The sequence below is a fragment of the Acomys russatus genome, chromosome 5 (assembly GCF_903995435.1).
Source record: "Acomys russatus chromosome 5, mAcoRus1.1, whole genome shotgun sequence".
Taxonomy (NCBI): Eukaryota; Metazoa; Chordata; class Mammalia; order Rodentia; family Muridae; genus Acomys; species Acomys russatus.
Genome location: NC_067141.1, coordinates 66,728,276 through 66,746,159, shown reverse-complemented (window position 1 = coordinate 66,746,159; position 17,884 = coordinate 66,728,276). Strand labels below are relative to the sequence as shown.

Sequence of the window (17,884 nt, the reverse complement as noted above, 5' to 3'; positions counted from 1 at the left end):
CAGTATGGGCCAGGCTATGACACCATGAGCTCTCACTCGGAAAATGCTTAGAAATAGGGACAGACAGACAGTCGTGGCTTCATGATAGAATTCCTATCATGACAATACAGAAGCTGGTGGCCCAAGAAGACAGAATAGAAAGAAGCCTAACTGCTCACTAGGGCCAAAAAGCAGCGTCCACCTGTGAGTTAGATGGCTCTCGGTATGGTTGAGCCTAAGGCTAAAAGCAGAGGGGACACACATTCTGTTGTCAGCTCATGAGGTTGGCCTGTAGGTGGAAGAGGAAAAGCTGGGGATCCAACAGGAATCGGTACCTCTCACTGAAACTGCAGGCAGAGTATGACGCAGTGACGAAAACCAAGGATGCTCTAAGTAGTGAGGGGCATGCACCATCCCTTCCAGAAATAGCTCAAGGAAGAGAGATGGGTGAGAGTCCAGATAAGTGAGTCAGGCAGGGTCAGGCAGTCCCGGGTGTTGGTCAGTCAGCAGGTGTTCCCCGGGAGACAGATGGGTCATGGGGGGAACAGGTGAGAAAACGGACTCAGTATGTGGCAAGATGGTGTGAGAAGCTTAGAATGTCAAACTTTGTGTGTGTGTGTGTGTTTGTGTGTGTGTGTGTGTAAAATATGAAATATTAACAGAAGATCGTTCTGAGAATTGGTGGGAAATACTATCACTTATATTCGAATTAGAATGACGTAAGATTCTTTAAACTCAACCAATGACCGCTTGTCGAGTCAATTTCCACTCACTTTCAGAGACGTACAGAGACATCCTGCAGATATCCACAGTGTCTCTCCCAGTGTCAGACGTGGTGGAAGTTCTGGTGCTGACCCCACTCCCGGAAACAGGAAGAAGCAGGCTGGAATTCTTCACGCTGCCTACAATGTTATCACAAGGTGACCAAAACAAGCTGCCCGGCCCAGATGAGTCACAGTTGTCATTGGGTTGGTACAGAAGTGACGTGGCGGCTCCCATTCCATGCGCCTTTACAAACTAATGCTCTGTGGCTGCTCGGCAGTGTAAAATGTGGGCTTCCCTCCATGCTCAGGACTCAGGAATGTTTATTTGATTTTTTTTTTTTTTTTTTTTTTTTTTTTTTTTTGATAAGAGAAAAGAAACAAGATCAACTGTCATGCCAAATTGATAGGTCATTTTGTGATGGCTGTTGTTATGTAGTTTTAAATATTCACAGTTAAATTCAGATACTTTACAGTATAGTTACCTAGAATTATGAAACAAGCTCCCTGGATTAAAAGGCATGAGAAGCCGGGCATGGTGGCACACACCTTTAATCCCAGCACTCAGGAGGCAGAGGCTGGTGGATCTCTGTGAGTTCGAGCCCAGCCTGTTCTACAAAGTGAGTCCAGGACAGCCAAGGCTACACAGAGAAACCCTGTCTCAGAAAAAAAAAAAAAAGGCATGAGAAAACAGATATACTTTTTGTCTCAAAGGACAGATTTATCTAGCTATAAAATTTGCAAATATAGGATTACAGAAAATAAGAAAAAATAACCTCAAAGTACTTTTATATTCTAATTGAGAATCTTGGGAGATAGGGGAAGCCAGGCATGGTGGTGGCACAAGCATTTAATTCAAGCTCTTTGGAGGCAGGGAAAGGCAGATCTCCATGAATTCAAGGGCAGCCTGGTCTATATGCAAATCCCAGACCAACCAGAGTACAAAGTGAGAACCTGTCTCAAATAAAAAGGGAAGAAGGGGAAAGAAGGGGAGGGAGGCTACAGCTGTGACCACATCTGTAATCTTAGCACTTGGGAGGCTGCAGCTGTGACCACATCTGTAATCTTAGCACTTGGGAGGCTGCAGCTGTGACCACATCTGTAATCTTAGCACTTGGGAGGCTGCAACTGTGACCACATCTGTAATCTTAGCATTTGGGAGGCTGCAGCTGTGACCACATCTGTAATCTTAGCACTTGGGAGGCTGCAGCTGTGACCACATCTGTAATCTTAGCACTTGGGAGGCTGTGGCAGGAAGACTGATGCAAGTGTGAAGCCATTAACACCTTTATTTCAACAAAAAGAAAGAAAGAAGAAGAAATGGAATATTGGCATTGTCTGTTATTTTAATGTTAATCGTTAAGCTAATTTATGAAATGGAAGGCTGTGAAATATAGTTTACTTACTATCAACATTAAGTATCTCAGGTTGAGGTAAATTGTTTTAACTTTTTAGTTTAGTTTTTTTAAACAAGGTTTCTCTGTGTGGCCTTGGCTGGCCTAGAACTTGAACCGTAGATCAGGCTGGCCTTGAACTCACAGAGAGCCACCTGCCTCTGCCTCCCACAGTGCTGGGATTTAAGACGTGTGCCACTCCATCCCGTTTTAATATTTTTTTTAAAATCCCCAAGTAGCCTCAGTCCTATTAGTCAAATGTTTAAATTTTTATTTTTCCTTTCGTAACTTCTCGTAATGATTTTCAGAGTGACCTGCCAGTTGCCTGTGAGCTCTCTTGTTTTCCCTCATCTCATAGTTCCTAGTAGCTTTTCTGATGAAAGGGGAAAGCTGAAAGATGACTTCATCCACAAGTTCCTGTATGAGGTGGAACACCCTCTCTCTTCTGCCGTGCTGGGCTTCGAAAGGAACAAAATATACGGCTACTGCAGCCAGGCGCCATACATCTGCAGCTATTTAATACCTGACAAGGTACGCCAGAGTCCAGTGAGCGAGACCTATGCGGTATTAATTAGATAAGATCCTCTCGGCTGCTGTAGCAGATGAATTCAGTCGCTACAGGCTTCATAGCAGTAACAGCGGCACCTTCAGTTAGAGGCACTGGCGCTACTTGCTAATCCGCCATGAACGCAATTGAGTGACCTCATACATTAACAGGCAGGTGATTTGGTATTTGTTTGGTGCCTTAAAGAAAAATCTGGCATTACATCTTCTCCATAGATGCCGGTGGCTAAAAGGTAGATACTTTTCAGTGAAACTTTACACCTGGGCCCTAAGTAAAATTGCACAAAATAATTAAAGTATGTTTCTGCTGTGTTTCTTCATCTCTCTCTTCAAACTTCCACCATTGTGTGGCTCCTCCCACTGCAAGGCCAGCCCAGTGTCTCAATTGCTGCCTTTGGCCACTCAGCATCCCCCGATCGATGCCTGTCTTCAGACCTACGTGTTTCTCTAACTTTTTATCTCCTCTCTAGTCTTCTCTTCTGTGTGGCTGGTATTAGACATAGAAATTAAGAAAAAAAAAAGAGATGGTTCATGGTAATGGGAAATTTGAAGCAGTTGTGTAGAAGAAACTAGATTTTTGTTTTGTTTTGGATTTTTGTTTTTGTTTTTGTTTTGTTTTGTTGGTTTTTTGAGACAGGGTTTCTCTGTGTAGCCTTGGCTGTCCTGGACTAGCTTGGTAGACCAGGCTGGCCTTGAACTCACAGAGATCTGCTGGTCTCTGCCTCCTTGAGTGCTTGGATTATAGGTGTGTGCCACTGTGCCCAGCTTAAGAAGCAATATTTACACTAGACTTTAAAGGCTGATTCAGATGTGAAGCCTGGAAACAGCGTGTGCACCTTGAGGGAGGAGGGCACAGACTAAGGGAAGTGGAGCAGGTGGGGCTAGAGCAGAGAAGAACATTCCAGACAAAAGAAAGGTCATGGCTGAGGCTCGGAGAGGGGATGGTGCATGGGGCACATAGTGAGGGACACTGATAACTTCTATTTCGATTGAAAATGGTGGCATATAAAAATGATGGCTGAAAACAAAGACTGTCAGTGTAGACTTGGATCCTAGATGGCAGAATTACACCTAAAAAAGCCATTCCTGGGCTGATAGATAGGTGATAGATGATTGATAGATAGATAGATAGATAGATAGATAGATAGATAGATAGATAAAGTGCCCTTTTGTTGTTGTTAATTTAGAAGTATGGCCTAATAAATGTTTATTATTAGGCTAATTATTATTAGTGTGGTATTTTCTAACCTGCTAGCAATCAATAAAAACACAGACACCTGTTATATTTTAAAATAGCCCTGAGTTCACCTGGGGCAGGGCAGATATTAATCCCCTAAACTACCTCCCATATTGGGGTAGGTATCCTATACCCTGCCCCAATCCCATGCCATCTGCTTCTAATAATTTCTGTTGAGCTAGCTCCCATCCATAATTCCAAATACTTGCTAACATTCTTCATCTGGGACGAATCCTCCATCTATGCTGGCCATGTGCTTCTCCTCCACCTCACCCATGGCGAGGCCTTCCTTCTTGTTCTCCTGTCCTCTTCCTGTCTCTGACTGCTTCCTTTCCCAAGAACCTCTCTGTCTGACCAGCCCTGGAACCTTAGCCACGCCTACCTATCCCATTGCCTTGACTAGGTGTGTTGGCTTTTTACTGGTCAGACAACAGTAAGTCCTTAGGCAAGGTTACAAACATTTTGGAGTCTGTGAGTCTGCTCATTTGGGCAGCAACCAAACCCCAACACTCCTTGGTTGGCAAAAAAACAGCTTTTATTTGTAAAGATGTAATTATAAGTAATACATGGGATAAACACAGGTGCCTACTCTGTCCCATATGGGCTTATTCCCAAGGCTAGCACTCTCAGATTTGAACCTGACCCCATATGTAACACACACCTGAAAAACCAAAGCTGCTGCTGGCCTGATCCTCTCCATAATGTTGTTCTTTGCTTTGATTGGCAGGTGCATATTGGTGTTTGTGTCCTTAAGCCACACCAAAAAGTGCAGAGCAAACAGTACGGGGCTGGGATGATCTGCCTGTCTTCTCATGGACTGTGGCTTATGACAATAGCTAAATGTGGATTTCTCTGTGTCCGAGATACCTACAGTCTGGTAAATTTAAAAAAGAAAAAGGAAGCCTGGGTCGGGAAAGGGGGGGATCCTGGAGGTCTCAGAGAGATTGTTCAGTGGTTAAGGGCATTTGTTGCTCTCACAGAGGACTCAGGTTCACTTTCCAACACTCACATGGCATCTCACAGCCACTTCCAAGGGATCTGGCACCTTCTTCTGGCTTCCATGGGCAGCAGGCACACATGTGGTACACATACATACATGCAGACAAAACAATAGAAATAAGTAAATCTTTTTATTATTATTATTATTATTATTATTATTATTATTATTATTATTATTATTATTATTATTATTATTATTATTTTGGTTTTTCGAGACAGGGTTTCTCTGTGTAGCCTTGGCCATCCTGGACTCACTTTGTAGACCAGGCTGGCCTCGAACTCACAGCGATCCACCTGCCTCTGCCTCCCAAGTGCTGGGATTAAAGGCGTGCGCCACCACGCCTGGCTAAGTAAATCTTTTTTAATTCTATAGAAACATATGGGGTAGGGACCAGAGAGATGGCTCTGAAGTTAAGAGCACCTGGGCCACATGGGTCACAACTACCTGTAACTCCATCTCAAGGGCATTCCCATGGTCTGGCCTCTATCAGCCCCTGCACTTCTGAGCACAAGTCCACACATGCTCATAATTAAATACAAATCCTTTTTAAAGTGTGGGGCAGTGTGCATGGATTTCAGGCAGAAACCAAACCTTTAGGAAAGGAATCAGAACTTCCTTACATAAGTTGACCCATATTAGCAAAAGAAATGCTGGGTGTGGAGTCAGGAGAGAGTTCACGCCAGGCTCTCTGATAATTTGTTTGTTTGTTTAACTATTTGAATGTATTATCTATTCAAAAGGTGTCTGGAAAGGCTTGGGTGCCAGGGTAACAGCTGTAGGTTTATACTAAGAGCTTAAACTGTTGTTATGTGTGGCATACGTCAGTGATGTGTGTTTGGATTCCCTAATCGACTTAATTAGCACACCCCCCAGGGCATGTTCTCTTCCTTCTGTGTGTTTCTTGTCACCTTTTCCCATCGCAGCCAGCCACTTTACACAAAACACATCTCTCGGGATTCTCACCTAAGGGCCCTCCCCTGACTCCACGGGTTTCAGCAATCACACCGCTGCTCACTTAAGCTGCTGCTTCTGACACTTCTCCTTCCACACATTACATGAAGTAGTGTAGGGAAAATAAATCTGTATTGGTCTGAAGTAGAGGTTTTAAGCACTGTGTATTACCGAGAGCTACCTCTGTACCAACTAAAATGTCATTAGGAGGACAAAGCAAATTGTCCGCAAGCAAAAGCACACGTGACCGTGTTAGGGGGAAAAAAAAATCACGCTGGAGAATTGCACTTATAATTTCCCCCATTTTTTTTCTAAAACTATTGAGGAAACTTTTGTTCGATGTCGGAGTCATTCTCACCAGGGGCATGGGATCCAGTTCGTGAACATGTCAATGGATGGACAGCACATCCTGGTGAACGGCAAGGATGACGGCACACTCGTCCACCTCAAATGGAAGTACGGATGGCACACTGCGCGCGGGGTTATGTGGGACCATGTTTTAAATTCAGAAGGCCAGTATCTCAAGCAATAGGCTGTTATACCCAGAGGTCTGAGAGAAGAGGGTGCCCCATGCTGCTCCAGGAGCCCCAGTGGGAAGCACCATGCTGGATGGATGGGGATGCTGAGGCAGAAACATGGCCCGAGGACATCCTTCCCGAAGGATCTGGAAGGATGGAGCGAGCAGCTGCGGCGGTTAGATCATCAGATTCTGGGGCTTAGAGGGTGCATCTTGGTGTCTGGAACTTGTCCCTGAGGCTGAAAGAAGCCAAGAGAGAATGACCTTGGGTGTGAGAGTGTCACGTGTGTTGCCTCCACCCACCCACCCACCCACGTTGGGTATGGCCTCTGAATTGGTTTGGCTGCATTTGAAAGGGTGCTTCAGAGGGATCTGTCTCTGTCTCTGGGGGTTGGCTCACTCTGTGTCAACAATGTGACCTACAGAGGACAGCTTGGACTTTCAATGCTGTCTTCCGGAAGTAGAGATCACTTACTGATGTGCAGTTCCCTCTGGCAACAGTTGTTTTAAGACACAGCCTTCCTTGGTGACCTGGTGAGTGTGTTCAATGCATGGAGATTTTGTAGCATGACAGTTGGGGGACCAGCTTTATTTCAAGGACTGACTTTAAGATAACATCACGGTATCTGTTTCAGACATAAAAGCCACGAACACAATGGGAACGTACACCTTTTTGTTTTTGTTTTTCGAGACAGGGTTTCTCTGTGTAGCCTTGGCTGTCCTGGACTCACTTTGTAAACCAGGATGACCTCGAACTCACAGCGATCCGCCTGCCTCTGCCTTCGAAGTGCTGGGATTAAAGGTCTGTGCCACCATGCCCAGCCAGAACTTACATCTTGATAAGTAATTTCTAACATGCCCGTTGCAGTAAATGACCAGACCATGTCTCAGGCAGTAGCTAACAAGTGCCGGAGCCCTGTTTAGAAAAGGAAAGAAACTTCCCGCCTTAGAAAAGGAAAGACACTTCCTGCCGCCACCGTCAGAACTCCCCACACTAAACAAAGTTGTATTTGGAACCTTGGTCCTGGACCTTACGCACCTTGGGACTATAGGCATGCAATGGCACTTCTTAGTCAGCGGTTCTCAACCTGTGGGTCACGACCCTCTTGAAGGTTGCATATCTGACATCCTACATTGTGGATATTTGCATTATGACTCATAACTAGCAAAATTACAGTTATGAAGCAGCAACAAAAAAAATAACGTTATGGGTGGGGGGTCACCACAACATGAGGAGCATTGGGAAGGCATTAGCATTAGGAAGGCTGCGAACCACCGCCTCTAGGCTGTGTGTCACTCAAGGTGGGAAGTCTGTAGCCTCTGTGAACTTGTTAGAGATGCGTAACTGGTTGCCTTCACCTCTGCCTGCCTCAGAGTGTCGGCGCCTGTCCTAGTTTGCTTTTCTGTTGCCCTGTAAAACCCAGGGCCAGAGGAAACTTGGGAAAGAGAAGATTTCTTTCATCTTAAACGTTTGTAGTTCATCACTGAGGGAAGCCAAGGCAGAAAGCCCAGGCAGGAGCTTGAAGTAGAAACCTCAGAAAAATACTGCTTGCTGGCTCATGTATACAGTGCAGGCCCACCTACCATGGGATGATGTCACTCACTGTGTGCTGGGCTCTCTTGCATCAGCAATGAAGGAGGTGCCCCAGAGATGTGCAGTTGAGTGGAGACAATCCAACTGAAGGCCCCTTTTCCCTGGGTGACTCTAGTTGTGTCAGGTTATAGTAAAAACCAGCCAGCAGAGCTAATTAGCCCAGGAAAGTGTTCCCTGAAGCCCTCCCAGTTATATTAGCATAAAGGTCGAGCTGCCCTGGTGTGGCACATAGAAATAATCTTTTGGGGTGCGCTGTGAGGCCTAGATCCAATAATAAGATCATGTGTGTGGTGAAGCCTGGTGCATTCTTGGGGCTCAGAGCAGCGGCTCTTTTGTGTGGTGGCCAAAGACCATATGGGGTGAAGGTACAGGACAGCATAAGGGAAGGTCGCCCAAAAAGAGTCAGGAACAGTTGGAGTGGTACCACACGCCTGTAATCGCTGCACTTGGGAGGCAGAGGCAGGCAGATCGCTGTGAGTTCGAGGCCAGCCTGGTCTACAAAGTGAGTCCAGGACAGCCAAGGCTACACAGAGAAACCCTGTCTCGAAAAACCAAACCACAAAAGAGGGTCAGGAGCCTGAGTCCTTAAAAGTCCATCAAAGTGTCCTCCTCTGAGAAGCAGTGGCTCCAGGACTGAAGGGCACCATGAAGAACTTCCCCATGCTTCTTTGTAGAATTATCTGGAAATAACACTGCTAAATGTGATTATTTTAAATGATTTTTATGGTTATGTGTTCTCTCTCTCTGTCTGTCTCTCTCTCTCTCTCTCTGTCTCTCTCTGTGTCTGTGTCTCTCTCTCTCTCTCTCTCTCTCTCTCTCTCTCTCTCTCTCTCTCTCTCTCCCTCCCTCCCTCTCTCTCCCTCTCTCTTTCCCTCTCTCTCTCAGGCGACTTGGAGCAAGCCTAGCAAATGAGATCCTTGAACACTTCCAGCAACTGCTAGCCTCTCTGGGCAGCACAATGGAAAAAGAGAATGCATATTTAGCTTCAGCAGGAGCCTCCCACATCACGCAACAGGAAGAGGAGTCCATTGAATCCACTGTAACTAGCTTGCTCCCTCCCTCTTTATAGATAATATGAAAGATTTCAGCTTATAGCTTTCTTTAAGCACATGCTTATTGCTATTTCTCCTTACGCAGATGTCCAGTGATTTTTCAACTAGACCATAAGCTACATCTGATAGAAAACTCAGCTTTTCTTAAACTTATCCTAAATATTATATCTCAAATTTCACCTTAAATGAAAACATAAGATCTGGGCTTGCACACAAAAAAAAAACTTTTTAAAAAAAATCAGTATTGGTGATTGGTCCTATCACATTCGTGATTTAGGAAGTGTCAGGCTAGAAAACAATATTTACTTGCTTGTTCAACAAATACTTTTTAAAATTAAATAAAATGACTTTGTTGTAGTGAACTCACATATAAAAATGTCAGATAGCAACAAGAAGAGACTCGATACCCTATGAGCATATCCAGGGAGAGGAGGTCCCCCTCAGTCACAGTCATAGGAGAGGGGAGTAAGGGGAAAATGGGAGGGAGGGAGGAATGGAAGGATACAAGAGATGGGCTAACAATTTAGGTGCAATATGAATAAATTAATAAAATATATTTTTAAAATGTCACATAGCCAGATGAAGGATGCCATGGAAATGCTTGCCCACTCTCAAACTGTATACCTCTCACTGAACTTTCACACAGAATGGCCATCCTAAAGCAATGGAGCTTTGCTTACAGTGTTTACACTTTGCTTTGGTTTTAAGAAAAGTCTCATTATATATCCTTGGCTGGCCTGGAACTTGCTTATGTAGTTGGCTGGCCTCGAACTCAGAGATTGGCCTGCCTCTGCCTACTGTATTTTTATATACAGAACCATTACAAAAGAAAAAACCATTACAACGGAGTTGAAAAGGGCTCAGCAAAAATAAAAAAATAAATAAATAAAAATAAATTAAAAAAATAAAATTTAAAAATTAAAAAAAAAAAAAAAACAAAGAAAGGAGCTCAGCAAATAATTATTGCGTGCCTACAAAAGGATAGGCTGGGATAGACACAACAACCATGAACGAGAAGAAAGTTTTTGCTTTCCTGGTGTTCCGTTCTGGTGGGGCTGGTGGCGGGCAGAGAGACAGATGTGTAAGCAGCTAAGAGACAGCTGACCCGCGAGCAAGTGCTGCTGCTGAAGTTAGAATGGCCGATACAATAGTGTTGGCTGGACCAGCCTCTACATAAGCTATCATCCAACTTAAAAGACAGTGCCCCCTTGCAAAGTGGAGAGGCACGAGAACTCAGGACAGAGGGGCAGTCAGCTCGGCATGTGGTGTGTGGGCACAGCAGAAGGCCTGGGCACTTGAGGTGAGCAAGGACAAAGGGCGTCTTCCAAGGAGGAAGGAAGTCCTGGAAGGACAGGTTTCGTAAACCAATGAAGAATCTGAGGGGTGTTGTTGTTGTTGTTGTTGTTGTTGTTGTTGCTGTTGTTGTTGTTGCACATGATGAGAATCCATTGAGGTAGGAAACTAACAAAACTGGACTTTCATTTCCCATTTTGAAATGAGCACTTGCTGCTTTGAGGAAAGTGTGTTTCCTGGGGGCAGACAGAGTGGGAGCAAGGAGCTTCCTAGAGAGGCAGTAGTAGCGGAGGAGTGCTATGGAGGGGACAAGTGGTGGGTTCCAGGTCAGTTTCAGAGACTGATTTAGTAGAACCAACCAAAGGATGGACGTAGAGGGAGACGAAGAGAAAAGACTCACAGGTGGCTCATAGGTTGCTGTGAACATCTGTGTAGAAGATGGTACCCTGAACATGAATGGGATGGAGAAAATGGTACCTTGAACATGAATGGGATGGAGAAGATGGTACTCTGAACATGAATGGGATGGAGAAGATGGTACCTTGAACATGAATGGGATGGAGAAGATGGTACCCTGAACATGAATGGGATGGAGAAGATGGTACCCTGAACATGAATGGGATGGAGAAGATGGTACCCTGAACATGAATGGGATGGAGAAGATGGTACCCTGAACATGAATGGGATGAACTGTCAAAGAGCCAGCAGCCGAGGAAAAAGACAGGCTCTCAAGTCAGTTTTTTCCCCCATGCTCAACTTGAGAAGTCTATTCGACATCCATGAAGCAATTCCACAAAGCCCAGGCCACTGGAGAGATGAGCATTGAGTTCTTGGAAGAAGCTAGTACTGGAGATGTTGGTTTGAGGGCCAAGAAGTATGTGAGTTGAATTTAAAACCATAAAACTTAGGAGGTCATGTTGAAAGAATGGATAGCGAGAAGCAGAAAGGACCAGGAGAGATGCTTCTAGAGAAACCAGAGGCACGGCAGCAGAAGAACCACAGTGTTGCGATACCCAGGAGTGGGTCCCACGACATTTGCTGCAAAGAGGATCTCAGAAAACAGGGTGGTAGTGACAGAGGAGCAGAGCAGTTGGCTGAGGGGAGTGTGCCTGGACAGCAGAGCATTTGGCTGCTGCTGCAAGACCCCATAGCAGAGGGAGACAGGATGTCCAAGGAAACAAGGTGAGGCTTGTAAAAACAAAACAAACAAACAGGGAGGAGGAAAGAGCAAGCTCCTAAGAAGCACACTTGACAGAGTAGGCCTTCATAGGCAGAAGCCTGTGGTTCACACAAACAGGAGAGAGGCAGAGGTGGTCTGGCCCCAGTGGGAGCTGTGCCACTGTTTCTAATTTCTTAGTGCCTTTCTTGGCACTTGCAAAGTAGCAGTTAGATTTTAGCAATATCGAAGTGATCCTATTTCATTTAATTTCATATTATTAATCTTTAAAACATCTTTACTTCTGGGGTGGCAGAAATGTAAGGATTAAAGAATTCATCTAGGCAGGCACACGTCTGGTATTATTTTTTAAAATGAGACAAGTGCGGAGAGACTTAATGAAATTATGTGAACTAAGGTGAGAGAAGAATTAGACTGTTCCTAAAAATTGTCTGTGTCTTTCTAATCACTCACAGAAAAAGTTGAGCTTGGATTCATCACAAGAGGAACTAGTCATCAGTCCTGACAAGGAAATTCCCTGGATCCAACAAAAAAGGCAAGAGGTATTTATTTAGTTACTGATGATGGTGGTGGTGATGATGAGGAAGAGGAGGAGGAGACAACATTTCTCTGTGCATCCCTGGCTGTCCTGGTACTTGCTTTGTAGACCAGGCTGGCCTTAAACTCAAAAATTCCCCTGCCTGGCCTTTGAAGAGTATTTATAAAGGGTGAGACAGGTTTGAGTTAACAGTCTGATATGTCAACTGCGTTCTGTTTATATGGAAACCTAGGGGAAGGCTAGAACACTTCATGAGGTACTCATTGGCAGTGCATCGCATTGTACAAGTGCCTTTCCTAAAAGCAAACACACCCCTAAGCCGGACCCACCCTTTTAGATTAAGTTCGACAAGGTTTCAGACCCCAGACATACCTGGAGCCCAACAAAAGTATTAAGGGAGCCAAAGTAAAGAAGGACCCATGAGGCGTCATGCATGAATGCTGCGGGATGTTTGTCTTAACCGGGTGGGTCAGGGACAGAAGGGCTGCTGTGGCTGAGGACACACAAAGATGAGCAGCAGGCTGAAGGCAATGTCTGCATCCAGTCTCGCCCAAGTTAGGTTAGTTTTCCTAACTTGCGTGATTGACATTGTTTGGATGTTGTTTCAGTGGTCACTTCCAAACACCATTAGATTTAAGCAAAGTATCACAGGGGTGGGATTTCATGGTTTGTTAGTTTTGTTTGTTTGTTTCCACTTTCTTGCATGGATATCCATGTTTTTATGTGTGTGCTTATGCACATGTATGTATGCACAGGCTTGTGACGGTTCAAAGCTGATGGCAGGGATATCCTGCCTCATCTCAATCAAACTCAGAGTTTATCGATATGGTTCCTGGAATTACAGGTGGGCACCACACCCACCTGGCATTTACGTGTGTTTCTGGGGATCCAAATTCTGGTGCTCACAATTGTGTGTGGCACGCCATGCCCCTTGCCTCGTGTCCTTTATTTTGTAGTCTCCACAAATGTTCTGTTTCAGTTTTGAAGAAGTGCCGCTGTGTGTCCACCCGAGTTCTCATTGTCTCCTCCCCACCAGCTTCTCTTACTTTATTAAGTGAGGTGTTTGCTCCATTTCAGGCCATCAGGAAGGAGGTCAGACTGTTTTCAAATAAAAGAAAGGAGATCAAAAGAGGAATCAAGGAGCTTTCTCAAGTTGTAAGTGCCGTGGCTGTACGCGCTGAAATGCATCCGCCTTCCACCAAAAACTCCATTTTTCATTTTACTTTGCTTCACACAATGTGAGGATCTAAGTTCCTGCGTTTCGCAGGCTATTCTAACAGGGTCAAATTGTAGCTATATTGCACTCTAGCATTAAACAAGCAAGCAGTGCGTTTCTCTTCTACTTCCCCCAAGTACCCCGTCTTCCAATGCATTTTAATACTTATTTTCTTCAAGGTTCCCTACGCTGACCTTTTTTGTTTAAGGCCTCTTCTGTCCTGCTTCCCTTTGCCATGGCTCTCATCCTCTCTGGATAACTGTTTTCAACTCTTCTGCCTTATCTTTTGTCTGTGTTCCTCCATCTCTCCAAACAGTCTCCTAACACCACTGTTAAACTGACAAATCCATCCTCGGGATGCATCCATCACAGCCACGCACCTTTCCAAAGCTTGGTCACGTGGTCTAGGGTGATCACATGACTGTTTTTTACAACTTTATTTTTCTGTGCAACTGTTACCTATTCAGACTCTCAGAGTATGGTGCAGCCAAGTGTGTGAAGCCGGGTTTGCATGTGGTAACCTTCCTTCAAGAGCTGTCTGTCCTGGGAGGTAGCTCTTATTGTTAGGTCATGTTGCATAAAACTAGCTACAAAACTTTTCTTCAAAAATATATGATTCAGGGGCCAGAAAGATGTCTCAGTGGGCAAAGGTGCCTGTCGCCAAGCCTGATGGGCTGAGTTTGACCCCCAGGTTCCACACAATGGGAGGAGAGAACTGATTCCCACAGGCTGACTCCTGACCTCCATGCATGAGCCATGGTGTCCCTCACACACCCTCACACACCCTCACACAAAACAAGCGAATAATGTGTAATAAGTACATATATATACATATATATGATTCAATCAACAGCAAGTATTTTCTGTCTTTTCAACTTTTTAAAAATAAGCCTTTTAAATGAAATATTCTAAAGTTATAGCATGGTCTATAATTTCTTTCATAGCTTTTGCATTTGCCTCTGATTTTAAAGGGCCTTCCAAAGATTGGGCATTAAGTGCATGCCTGCCAGAGGGGGCAGGATTGGGGGGCGCTGATTTGAGCCTAGAAGTTAAGAGACTAGACTCAGCAACTTAGCGGGATGCCGTCTAAAAAAACTAAAAGCCTTCCATGGTCTCACGTGTCCTGTGTAATAGTCTTTAATTGCTGTGTAGTTTACTCTTATGAATGATATAAAGGGAGATCTCGCTTCCTCAAATAAATAGCCCACTTCCCACAACACCTTTCTAAATTGAGTACACCGCCCTTTCTCCACGGATTTGTGGTGCTTCTACAAATGCAGAACTATTTCAGGATTCTCTATCCTGAGAGTGGCCACTGGTCTCCTGCGTTAGTAGGAAGCTTAATTATTACCGTTTCATGTTTTGTTTTTTTTGTTTGTTTGTTTGTTTTTGTTTTGTTTTGTTTTTTTTTTTTTTTTTTTTTTTTTTTTTTGGTATCTTGGGAGTAAGTCTGCCTTTACACTTGGTTTCCAAAAGAATATTTTGCGGACATTTACTTTGCTACTTGAATTTTAAGATCTATTTATGAGTCTTGATTACTCTTCTGTTGCTGTGATAAAATACCCTAACCAAAACAACAGGAGAGAAGGAGAGAGAGAAAGAGGAAGGGAGGGAGGGAGGAGGATTTATTGGGGCTCACTGTTCAAGGTTTTTGGTGGGGAAATCAAGGCAGAAGGAGCTTGAAGCCGCTGGTCACATTGCATCTGCAGCCAGGAGGTACAAACAATGAAGACTCACTTAATTCCTCTACTACTTGTGTCCACAATAAAAAGAATTCCTACTAACCTGGGAAATAGATAGTTTTGTTTGGTTGCTTGATTGTTTGTTTGTTTGTTTGTTTGTGTTGTTTTGCTTAGAAGCTCATGTGTTACTTCAACAAGCGTTATCTGCCTAGATCCCTTAATAAATGGGTAATTACGTTTCCCAGTTTTTCCCAAGCCCAGAGAACGGTGCTACCCAGTTTCACTGGAAATCTTTCCACCTCAAATAGCATAGCCAATGCAGTTCTCTACAGCCATTTCCAGAGGCAGAAATAATCCCTGATTTGCCTGCCCAGAGACTTGTGTCCTAGGCGAATCCACTCCGTCACAGTGACAAAGTATTGTTCTTGCTTTTGTTTTTAGATAAATTAATTCTTAAGTACCAACCTTCAACCTCAATAACCACAACAAGCCTATAACAGAATTCTTTATTGCATGGTTCGTTTAGAGAAACATAACACCTATTTTATTGTTCGATTCTGTACCTGTTGTCATCCTTTCTTATTTCAAAATTCAGATTACGCATATGATGGAAGAAAATGAAAAGATGGACCTGATTGCAAAGTTAGAGCAACAGGAATTTTGCCTGGACCTTGAGGAACTAGAAAGGCTTCATGACGAAAGTGAGGAGGAGGTAACGAAGGTGCGTAAGTGCCTCGCTGTAGCTGTCAGAACGACCTTAAAGACAAACAAACAAGTGACACTGGGTAAGGCTTTTCCCATGTTACTTTCCCAAAGGTCTTGTCTTTAGAAGAAATGCCATCCCTGGATTTGGCTTTCCTGACAAACTAACAGCTGGCAGCACAAGCCCAGCTATCTATTAGCATACTTGGGGATAGAAATGGGTCCCAGGAGGTGTCACCTCTTCTCCCAGGAAAGGGTCTCAATGCTAAGGAACCCAGACCTATAGTCAGCCCCGCCCAAAGAGAAAGCCACAAAGCCCAGCCGGGACGACCTGAACAGCATCCTGGGCATTGAATCTGAGGGAGCTGATGGGAAAGTCTCAGCAGGGGAGATGGAGGGCTAAAAGATTAAAACTCAAGAGGGCTCAGACAACTCATATACCATAGACCCACTGAATCATAATTAAAAAGCAATGAAATGAAAATCAAACAAAGTAATTTAATCAGAAAACAAAATTTTAAAAATGTAAAAAATTACTCTGAGAGGCTATTCTTAGCTAGTTTGGAAGTGATCTTGTCAACAAAGTGAAATGTAAGGAAGTTTCTAGAAAGAACCCTAAGGACTAAGAACTGTCATGGTTCACTTTCATAACATGCATTTGGGCAGACTCTTGAGTAGGAACCCTTACTTGTTTATCTATTAAGAGATATCAGCAGAAAATTCAATTGAAGTAACACACATCATTTACATTTTTAAAAAGTAAACAATCTGGTCCTCAGATGAGTGGGAACATAAGTAATAGAGGAATTAGGTAAAAAAAAATGTCCAGACACAGGCCACAAACTGGCCCTTCAGTATGTTGACAAGAACGAAGCTAGTGCTAGGCATGGTGGCGCACGCCTTTAATCCCAGCACTCAGGAGGCAGAGGCAGGTGGATCGTTGTGAGTTCGAGGCCAGCCTGGTCTACAAAGGGAGTCCAGAACAGCCAAGGCTACACAGAGAAACCCTGTCTCCAAAAAAAAAAAAAAAAAAAAAAAAAAAAAAAAAAAAAAAAACAACAAAAAGAAAAAAATAAGAATGAAGCTAGCATTACATATCCTGCCACATCACATAAGAGTATAAATTTCAGTCTTCATTGATTAAATAAGAAGATTTGGGGCTGGAAAGGCTTTAAAAAGAAACAGCACTGGGTATAGCTGCTGTGCCTGTAATCCTAGCGCTGGGGAGACTGAGATAACATCCTTGGAACTCAACTGACCTGCCACCTGGCCTACTTGGAGAGCTTAAAAGCCAAGGTATCCTAAGGAAGGATAGTTGAGGTTGCTCGTGCGCGCACGCGCGCGCGCGCACACACACACACGTGCACCGAAAAGAGGAGGGGAGGGGAAGGAGGAAATGGAGGGAGGGAGGGAGGAGAAAGAGAAGAGAGAGCACACCCAGGAAGTGTGGCACTTAAACCAGTCATCCTGTTTACCTTACCCCTAGGAGGTGTCTGTCTACACAGCCCCTTTTCCTCATGGATGTGATCCGGCCCCTTTTACAGGCATTTGTATTGACATAGTAGTCTTCAAGGTAGAGAACCCATGCCCTTGACACAAACATTCTCAAACGAAGGCTGTGTGGCCCAGAAGTTCACCACAGTGTAGAGCAGCTCAACGTTTCAGGGGAACTCCTGTAAACCCACTCCCACTAAGTGGGCTGCTCTGCCTAGCTTAGTGGTTGAGGCTGTCATCTTTTTGTCTTCAGTGGCCATGTTTTCACTTTTATCTCTTCTTTTCTCCAAGCTGAGAAAAGATGTGGAGATGCATAACTTAGCCACAAGCTACTTAACCGAGCTCATCAGGGAAGAGTGCTGGGACTCCATGGCTGTGAAGGGCCGAGCTCTAAAGGTAACCCCACCCCCCAAGCCCAAACGCCACATCCCAGATTGTGAGGATGTTCACAGTAAGTTTCATCACATCACTTTTTAAAAAGTAAAGGAAATCCACTCACAACAAAACATTCAGTGCTGCCTCCACTGAATTCCACCAGACATGTCACCTTCCTTTAATTCATCGGTCTCTCTGCTCAGTCTCACACACTTCGAAGACCGTGTATTTCCAGATTGTTCTTAGCACCCTTCCCCTGTCTCCTGTGATGCCCCCGCATCCTTTCCTTAAAGCCTTCTACCCCAAAGGCTGTCTTCCTCGTGTTCCACTCAGATTAAAAAATAGACAAACGCTATTC

General features: G+C 44.3%; 1 protein-coding gene across 1 annotated transcript in view; it reads left to right on the top strand.

The window, feature by feature from the left end:
- Positions 1-17,884, top strand: part of Cfap43 (cilia and flagella associated protein 43) — an 86,928-nt gene that overhangs the window by 41,460 nt on the left and 27,584 nt on the right. The window contains exons 13-21 of the mRNA XM_051146755.1: positions 759-899; positions 2,493-2,665; positions 4,663-4,812; positions 6,212-6,342; positions 8,883-9,036; positions 11,975-12,061; positions 13,135-13,212; positions 15,551-15,676; positions 17,443-17,547. Coding sequence (XP_051002712.1) covers positions 759-899; positions 2,493-2,665; positions 4,663-4,812; positions 6,212-6,342; positions 8,883-9,036; positions 11,975-12,061; positions 13,135-13,212; positions 15,551-15,676; positions 17,443-17,547 — 1,145 coding nt within the window. The remainder of the gene's footprint in view (positions 1-758; positions 900-2,492; positions 2,666-4,662; positions 4,813-6,211; positions 6,343-8,882; positions 9,037-11,974; positions 12,062-13,134; positions 13,213-15,550; positions 15,677-17,442; positions 17,548-17,884) is intronic.